Raw genomic sequence first — 9,752 nt, 5'->3', positions numbered from 1 at the left:
GGCTATTGGCCTTCGATGAAATTTGCAGTGAAACATGTGGTAACGGAGACAATTATCATGGTTGTGTTCCGATTCTACACATTATCAAATATATAGTCCACGCTGACAGCATAGAAGAGCTTATGTTTTCCGAAAAATTGGGCACTTTTATGAGCCGTCTACGTGACGCTACGGTACTTAACGTTGAGAAGAAAAAGCTAAGTTAAAAAATGTAACTCTTATTTCTTTTGCCTTATTTCGTTCTCAACTATACAAAAAATTGAAGGCTACTCCCGTTGAACATATTGAAACGCGTCTGTATGTGTTCAAACGACCATACCAACGAGATCCGAGCTATTTGAGCACTTCGCTGAGCCCCCATCTTGTTGGGACAGCAGAGTACCCTGCATCGTTTTTGTATACGATGCCTTCTTATCGAAGCTCCCTATTTTGCCCGCTACTTGAGAATTGGAATGGAACTTAAGATGGTCGCTGACAAGTTAGCTGTCTATGGAGCCGTTTACGGTGAATATTGGAACACACCCTATAACGTAGCGTTGCGCCGAACGTGCCCACTCATTGAAATTGAAGACGCGCGCATCGCATTCCGTTCTCACCAACCCCGTTTCAAAGGACACAGGCTTTCGCTCAACACACTTTGGAGTTCACAAAGTGTGCTTCGATTTCTCCTTTAAAGTTCTTGTGATGTAGCTATTGTGCGATCAGCCGTAGGTTCTATCCTAACTACCACATAATTACACCATATTGTCACATTCGCCATCTTGTCAACTATGATTGGTCCAGAGCACTGCGGAGGCCTTTGTGATGGGCTTAAGATGCCGCAATTACGACATGGGATTATTTGGAGCAGGGGCGCAGCCAGCCGAGCTATCTCAACAGCTCAAGGCTTCTTCGCGTAGCGTAATCAGAAAACTCAATGGATATGAGCCAAGCAGCTACCTCTTAGTACAGCATGACCATTCATGGTATACAAATGTATACCATAGCAAAAGTGTGGGAGAGAAATTGAGGGTGAGGAAGAATGAAAGAGGGAGAGAAATAATGCGTGGTTTTTCAAGAAGGGAAAAGGGCACCTGATTTCAGTCATCCTCGTGGGCGCTAAGCTCCCTTTCGAACCAGTTGAAAATTGACTTGAAATTCCTACCCTTATTCATTATATAAATTCATCCTCACTCACTTCAACCGTAAAATTATGCAAAATGCAAATAAAGTTACGCCTTAGAAGTTCGTGGAACGGCGGGTGTGTGAAGCTCTGACCAAGTCTCTGCAGCCATGTTGGTGGAAGAAGAGGACGACGACTCGTCGGTGGCCAGCTCGCCATTCGACGATGGAGGCTTTCTGGACAGTTTGGACTCCGTGGGCGGGGCTGCCGGCGATGGTCTGGAATCGTCGTCAGCCGCTGTCTCAGCTGTTGTGGAGGGTCACCCGTTTTCCCCGAGAGCACCAGCGGCAGCAACTGCAACAACGGAAGCGACCACTGCACCGGATGAGGTACAGGAAAGTTTGAAGGAACCTTGTGGAAATTTCGTTAGACCGCGAAGGTCGTAATTGGACGCGCGTGCGGCGGCAATGGCCTTTGTAGCCGGCCACGTATTGTTCTGCTTAGATGGAGAACTCGCAAAGCGTCCGGTTTCAGCTTTAGGTGGTGTACGTCTGAGAAGAGTACACCTGCATGGACGCTTAGCGAGACAAAGACTCGAGAAGCCTTTAAAGCATAGACGTTTTACCACGAAAATCATTCATACATGTCTAATTTTTATACGCTGACGTCACCCAAAACATCACCTACCCAATAGGTGTGGTTGCGGTGGTTTTCGCTTTGTAATTTTAGGAGCGACCTTTTCAAGACCCCTTTGATTTATAATTAGGCGATATAGGCACCCGACAGTGGACCAGAGGGCGCGACGAAGCTCTTTAGGCCGCCTCAGCGTTGTTGGTACCGACCACCAGGGATACCAGGAAAATGGAACGCTCACTGAACCCAGTGACACGCTGATGTGTCAGTGCCTTTTAGGGGCGAAGCTCCTTATAGCGGCACCTGTTCGTCCCGCGTCCCGTCGTAGTATGTAACCAGTCTTACGCTTTTACCTGCAAACATTTTGACCTCCAAGGTGGTGCTGGTGAGAGATTCCGTCTGTGCATTGTTGAACAACAAAAACAAATAGTGCTCAATGTACATTCCAATGGCTGATAATGGGGTATGATAGACAGGAACATTCGGCTTTTAGTTAACGTGCACGCTGTGATCCCCATTAGCAGCCATTGCATGTACATCGAGCACTATCTGAAAAAAAAGGGTTGCTACGTTATACCCGCTGGGTGTAACCACCTAAGTTTTAGAAAGGTTTAGCGAGCGTTGAGCCGCAGTGCCATGAATACAATGAACTAGTATATACTATGAATGAACTCGCGGTAGTTAAAGGTGGGAAGTAGGTACGAAGTGCAAGCCGTAAGAAAGTAAAAGCCGATTTCTCCTGTCTCTCATATCCCATGCAGCCATTGGCATGTACATTGAGCTCTATCTGCCAGGAAAAGGTCGCTACGTTATACTCGCTGGGTGTAACCTCCTTGGTTTTAAAAAGGTTTAGCGAGTGTTGGGCCACAGTGCCATGAATACAGTGAACTAGTATATACCATGAACTCGAGGTGGTTAAAGGTGGGAAATAGACCTGAAGCGCAAGCTGTTAGAAAGTGTGCGTGTGCCGCGTCTCGTTTAGTCCTTGGAATGTCCGCTGGATGGCGGTGTTTCTATATGGGGAATATATTGTCACGGTGTCGTGACGTGGCCAAAGACAGGAGACTTCGTGTTGGGATTTAACTGTTTATTAGGGCGAACCTGTGCCCGGTAAACGGAAAGTCCAATTACAGCAGCAGTCTCGCACAGATAGCAGTCTCGGACTGATAGCGGCGAACGGAGCGTCGGCCTTCGATCAACAACTGACAAGCGGCGAAGCGCGTTGGCATTTATACTCTTGCCGTCGAATGTTCTAGCGTTATCGCTGGCGGTGGCGTAGGTTCCAGAACAATCTGTACCGTTCGCACAGGGGGCGTGATCTTATCGAAATGATCTACTACAGTCCGGAACTCTCTAGAAAACTGCAGGCGCGGTTTGCGCTGAGAATCGTGTGGTGTTTTGGGACGATAACAAAAACTTGGGAAATGGAACGTGGCATTGCCCCCCTCTGAAAAAGGCATCGTCCCGATGCTTTAACTAAAGATGAAAGTACAATAATAATGCAAGAAAGTACAATGGATAAATTACGATACAATAATAATACAAAAAAACACTAGTTCAGTTAGTTAACGCGCATGAAACGGCTTGAGGCGCGCGACATGGACGACTTCAGGTCGCGATCGGCGTCGTTGAGAGTTCGTGATGCCGTCGGGGACAACCTCGTAATCAAGTGGGCCGAGCCGTCGAACCACCCTGTACGGTCCGAAGTACCGTCGCAGAAGCTTTTCACTTAGTACACGTCGGCGTATCGGCGTCCACACCCAAACACGTTCACCGGGCTGGTAATCCACGAAGCGTCGTCGAAGATTGTAACGATGGCTGTCGGTCGTCTGTTGATTTTTGATACGGAGACGCGCAAGTTGTCGGGCTTCTTCAGCGCGTTGAAGGTACTCGCTCACATCGGGGTTTTCTTCGTCGGTGACGTTAGGTAACATGGCATCGAGCGTCGTTGCCGGGCTCCTTCCGTAGACCAATTTGTAGGGAGATATCTGCGTCGTCTCCTGCACCGCCGTGTTGTATGCGAAGGTCACATACGGAAGAATGGCGTCCCACGTCTTGTGTTCGACATCGACGTACATTGACAGCATGTCGGCGATCGTCTTGTTAAGCCGCTCGGTGAGGCCGTTGGTCTGTGGGTGGTACGCTGTCGTCCGGCGGTGGTTTGTTTGGCTGTATGCCAAGATCACTTGAGTTAAGTCGGCAGTCAATGCCTTTCCTCTGTCGGTGATAAGGACCTCCGGGGCGCCGTGACGTAGGACGATATTTTCGACGAAGAACTTAGCTACCTCGGATGCACTGCCTTTTGGCAGGGCTTTTGTCTCGGCGTAGCGGGTGAGGTAGTCGGTAGCTACCACGATCCACTTGTTTCCGAAAGCCGACGTCGGGAACGGCCCCAGTAGGTCCATAGCAATCTGCTGGAAAGGTCGGCAAGGTGGATCAATTGGCTGCAGAAGTCCCGCTGGCCTTGTCGGCGGTGTCTTGCGTCACTGACAGTCCCGGCATGTTTTCACATAACGAGTGACGTCGGTGGTAAGACGTGGCCAATAGTACCTTTCTTGTATCCTCGCGAGCGTGCGAGAAACACCGAGGTGCCCTGCCGTCGGATCGTCGTGCAGGGCCTGCAGGAGTTCTGGTCGCAGAGCTGAAGGCACCACAAGGAGGTACTTGGCTCGAAGCGGTGAAAAGTTTTTCTTTTGTAGAAGACCGTTTCGTAGAAAGAACGACGCAAGTGCGCGCTTGAATACCTTGGGGACTTCGGCGGTCCTGCCTTCGAGGTATTCTATTAGGGCCTTAAGTTCCGGGTCGGCCCTCTGTCAATCAGCGAAGTCGTCGGTAGTTATCGTTCCTAAGAAGTAGTCGTCATCTAGGTCGTCGGGTAGCGGTTGGTCGACAGGCGCACGAGAGAGACAGTCGGCGTCGGAGTGTTTTTTTGCCGGACTTGTAAATTACAGTAATGTCATATTCTTGAAGTCTAGGCTCCATTGTGCGAGGCGACCTGAGGGGTCCTTCAAGGTGGCTAGCCAACACAATGCGTGGTGGTCGCTCACAACTTTGAAGGGCCTGCCGTAGAGGTAGGGGCGAAATTTCGACGTAGCCCAGATGATGGCGAGGCACTCCTTTTCTGTTGTGGAATAATTTGCTTCTGCTTTGGATAGCGATCGGCTGGCGTAACTAATAACCCTTTCCAGTCCGTCAGCCCTCTGCACAAGAACGGCGCCAAGACCTACGCTGTTTGCGTCAGTATGTATTTCTGTCTCGGCGGATTCGTCGAAATGGGCAAGTAACGGAGGCGTCTGGAGGCGATGTTTAAGCTCCTGGAAAGCGCGTTCCTGCGGCGTTTCCCACTTAAACTCCACGTCGGCCTTGGTAATGTTGGTGAGAGGATCGGCGATGCGGGCGAAGTTTTTCACGAACCGCCTATAATAGGCACACAGGCCCAGAAATTGGCGCACGGCTTTCTTGTCAGTGGGTGGCGGGAAGTCAGCGATGGCAGCTGTTTTCCGTGGATCGGGACGAACTCCAGACTTGCTGATAACGTGTCCCAGAAACAAGAGCTCCTCATACGCAAATCTGCACTTTTCTGGCTTCAGTGTGAGTCCGGAAGTCTTGATGGCTTGAAGTACAGCTTCAAGGCGCCGAACATGCTCGTCGAAACTCGAGGAAAACACGACGACGTCGTCCAAGTACACAAGGCAAGTCTGCCACTTCAATCCTGCCAGTACTGTATCCATAACGCGTTGAAAAGTTGCAGGCGCTGAGCAAAGGCCGAAGGGCATCACCTTAAACTCGAAGAGGCCGTCCGGTGTTATAAACGCCGTCTTCTCTCGGTCTCTTTCGTCGACTTCGATTTGCCAATAGCCGGTCTTGAGGTCCATTGACGAAAAGTACTTGGCGTTATGGAGCCGATCAAGTGCGTCGTCTATTCGTGGGAGAGGATACACGTCCTTTCTTGTGATTTTGTTCAGGCGGCGATAATCGACGCAGAAACGTAGGGTCCCATCCTTTTTCTTCACTAACACCACGGGGGATGCCCATGGACTCTTGGACGGCTGGATAATGTCATCCCGCAGCATTTCATCAACTTGTCTCTTCATGGCCTCACGTTCTCGCGTCGAAACCCTGTACGGACTCTGACGGAGTGGTCTGGCATTTTCTTCGGTTATGATGCGATGTATCGTGATTGGGGTCTGCCGAATTTTCGATGACGACGAAAAGCAATCTTCGTATTGCAGGAGGAGGGCCTTGAGCTGTTCTTGCTTATCGTTCGGAAGTCTGGGATTGACGTCGAAAGCTATGGGAGGGGCTTGGTTCCTCTGAGCAGGTTCCGCAGAATCGGCGAGGGCGAAAGCACTGGTGGCTTCGACAATTTCTTCGATGTATGCGACCGTTGTTCCTTTGTTCACATGTTTGTACTCATTGCTGAAATTCGTGAGCATAACCGTTGCTTTGCCTCCCCGCAGCTCTGCAATTCCTCTTGCGACGCAAATATGTCGGGTGACCAACAGATGCTGACTGCCTTCAACGACGCTTTCCAAGTCAGGTGATTTAGGAGCGCCGACTGAAATAATGACGCTTGAGCGAGGCGGAATGGTGACTTGTTCTTCCAGCACATTCAAGGCATGGTGTCCTGACGGCGTGCGCGGCGGTAGTGCTTCTTCTGTGGATAACGTTATCGACTTTGTTTTTAGGTTGATGACAGCACCATGGAGGCATAAGAAGTCCATGCCAAGGATGACATCTCTCGAGCAACACTGTAGGACTACGAAGTCTGTAGGATAAATACGGCCGTTAATGGTGACTCTCGCTGTGCAGATTCCTGCAGGCGTTACGAGATGACCTCCGGCTGTGCGGATTTCAGGGCCTTTCCAAGCTGTCCTAACTTTCTTTAACTTCGCGGCGAACGGTCCACTGATGACAGAATAGTCGGCTCCAGTATCGACGAGAGCGATCACACTGTGGCCGTCGATAAGAACGTCGAGGTCGCTAGTTCGCCGTCTCGCATTACAGTTAGGGCGTGGCGTCGGGTCACGGCTGCGTCGGCTTGTTCCGCCGCTTCCATGTTGCGTCGTCAGGCCACCTTCGGTAAGTGAGCTTTCACCGTCAAGGCTTTGCCTGTTTGGCGTTGTGTTTGGAAAGCTCCGTCGCGGCATCGTCGTCGTCGGAGGATCTTCGGTAGTTCGTCGCACAGCAACCGCACCTCCACCGGTTGCTGCCCTTAGTTTCCCGGATACGGGCTAGGAGACCGGCCTCGCGTTGGGCCAGAGTACTGCCGGTGGTGCGGTGAAGTGCGGCGGCTGGGCGACGGCGAACGCGAAGGGCTTCGTGGTGTCCACCGAGTTCCTGTCAGGTAATCGGCGATGTCACGTGGTCGTTCTCCTGGCTGTGGACGCGGTGCATTGACGGCGAAGCCACGCAGTCCCATCTGTCGGTACTGGCAACGGCGGTATGTGTGTCCGGCCTCGCCGCAGTGGTAGCAGAGCGGGCGATGGTCAGGGGTGCGCCAGACATCAGTCTTCCTCGGTGCACTGCGCTGGGCCGCTGGCGAACGGTATGACGTCGGTGTGGGTGGTGGCGGCTGTGGCGTCTGTCGACGGAAGTGCGATGGGGCGGCGTTTTGGCGTGGACGGGGAGGAGCGTTGTGGCGCAGTGCAGCGGCGTAGCTCATAGCTTCCGGCTCGGGCAGCGGTGCGTGGGGAATTTGAAGCGATTGCCGAACTTCTTCTCGCACAATGTCGGCGATTGAATCCACTTGAGGCTGTGCCGAAGGCAACAGCTTCCGCAGCTCTTCCCGCACGATCGCCCGGATCGTTTCACGTAGGTCTCCGGAGTTACTGGCTTGAGCAGCAGCGCAGTCTGCAGTCAGGCGACGATTATACTGTCTGGTGCGCATGTCCAGGGTCTTTTCGATTGTGGTCGCTTCGGCTACAAATTCTTGAACGGTTTTCGGTGGGTTTCTCATCAGTCCCGCGAAGAGCTCCTGTTTGACCCCTCGCATGAGGAAACGAACTTTTTTCTCCTCAGGCATGTCTGGGTCAGCGTGACGGAATAGTCGGGTCATTTCTTCTGTGAAAATGGCGACATTTTCATTTGGAAGCTGAACCCGAGTTTATAATAAAGCAGCAGCCCTCTCTTTGCGAGCGACGCTCGCGAACGTTTGCAGGAATGCGGCGCAGAAAACATCCCACGTTCGGAGCGCGGACTCTCGATTTTCAAGCCAGGTCCTTGCGGTGTCTTCCAAATAGAAGTACACATGACGCAGCTTTTCGTCATGGTCCCAGTGGTTGAGGGCGGCCACACGGTCGTATGTTTCTAGCCAGGACTCCGGGTCTTCGAATGATGACCCATGGAAAATTGGTGGTTCCCTGGGTTGATGCATCACCAGCGTGGGCTGGGACGCTGCGGTCGTCATTGTCGCTGCAGTCGCGGTCATGGCCTTGGTCTTCTGCGCCTTGTCTTGTAGAAGTCCGGTGTCTTCTCCGCGACGTGGGCTGGGTTCACGGCTTGACGGGGGCGTCCGTACATGAACGAAGCAGCACCTCCACCAGATGTCACGGGGTCGTGACGTGGCCAAAGACAGGAGACTTCGTGTTGGGATTTAACTGTTTATTAGGGCGAACCTGTGCCCGGTAAACGGAAAGTCCAATTACAGCAGCAGTCTCGCACAGATAGCAGTCTCGGACTGATAGCGGCGAACGGAGCGTCGGCCTTCGATCAACAACTGACAAGCGGCGAAGCGCGTTGGCATTTATACTCTTGCCGTCGAATGTTCTAGCGTTTTCGCTGGCGGTGGCGTAGGTTCCAGAACAATCTGTACCGTTCGCACAGGGGGCGTGATCTTATCGAAATGATCTACTACAGTCCGGAACTCTCTAGAAAACTGCAGGCGCGGTTTGCGCTGAGAATCGTGTGGTGTTTTGGGACGATAACAAAAACTTGGGAAATGGAACGTGGCAATATGATGAAAAGATGCGAGATAGTGGTACTTGGAGTGTTGAATATATGGACGAACGGACACACAGACAGATGCATGAATGGACGCATGAACGGACGCAGGGGCGGATGCATGGACGAACGCAGGAATGAACGCACGCAAGGATGGGTGGATGGACGCATGGACGGTCGCACAGACGGAAGGAAGCAAGAACGAATGGATGGACGAATGCTTCGCCCCACTCTCCATCATTCACTTCGTGGATATGCTGCCAATTTTTTGGTACGTTTTCAAAGAGCGCATCCTGGGCGCTTACATAATCAGCCGTAACCCACTTGCTCACAACTAAAAAAGAAAATGATTTGCGTGTGCAAGTTTGGTTTCGCAGCGTCTACTCGCTAGGCTACGCATTGGAAGACTCTGTTTTGCTGCGCCTACTCGCTAGGCTATGTGTTCTTGCGCTTCCATCAGATCTCGTAAACTGCATTGCCGGGTGCCTATTTAGCAGAACACAGAACCAAAAGAGGGACTTGATAAACATGTAAATCGGGCTAGTTGGTATGAATCTGTGTTCACTTGTCTTGTTGCTTCTTCATTCCTGTCCCTGTGTAGCTTAAGTTTGCGGATGAACACGCGTACTTTTCTTACGTATATCTTTCACGCAGCCACCCGACCTCAGCGGGGCAGGTCCGTCAATGAGCAGCGGAGAGCAGCATGGCTATCAGCTGCGAAGACGCATCCCGCAGCCTCCAAATGCGTTCATGCTGTTCGCAATGGAGAACAGGCGATCAGTGGCTGCTGAGAACCCTAACGTACGCGCAGTTTCCTCTCTACTTGTCAAAGCGTTTCCTTTCTACAACAAAAGGTTTCCACAAATAGCTTTCTTTACATAACGAAAAACAACAACAACAAAAACACCCAGATGGTATGAGCGTTTAGCTTAGAGCACTTGCGAGCTTCATTTGGGAGTTAGAATTATTTCTACAGCAATCGAGCCATTCCTCGTAAACTTTGTTTCTCCAACTCTTCGCCTAATTTTTATTGCTGTTATACTTCACTTCTTAGCAACGCTGATTGGTCTAGTTG

At 51.4% G+C, this 9,752-nt stretch overlaps 1 protein-coding gene across 1 annotated transcript in view; it reads left to right on the top strand.

The window, feature by feature from the left end:
- Nucleotides 1-1,272: 1,272 nt before the first annotated feature.
- Nucleotides 1,273-9,752, top strand: part of LOC142784778 (uncharacterized) — a 31,092-nt gene continuing 22,612 nt past the window's right edge. Inside the window, exons 1-2 of the mRNA XM_075883278.1 lie at nucleotides 1,273-1,491; nucleotides 9,332-9,478. Coding sequence (XP_075739393.1) covers nucleotides 1,273-1,491; nucleotides 9,332-9,478 — 366 coding nt within the window. The remainder of the gene's footprint in view (nucleotides 1,492-9,331; nucleotides 9,479-9,752) is intronic.

Source organism: Rhipicephalus microplus, unplaced genomic scaffold (assembly GCF_043290135.1).
Source record: "Rhipicephalus microplus isolate Deutch F79 unplaced genomic scaffold, USDA_Rmic scaffold_15, whole genome shotgun sequence".
In the NCBI taxonomy this organism is placed as follows: domain Eukaryota; kingdom Metazoa; phylum Arthropoda; class Arachnida; order Ixodida; family Ixodidae; genus Rhipicephalus; species Rhipicephalus microplus.
This window is presented reverse-complemented; position numbering and strand designations above follow the sequence as displayed.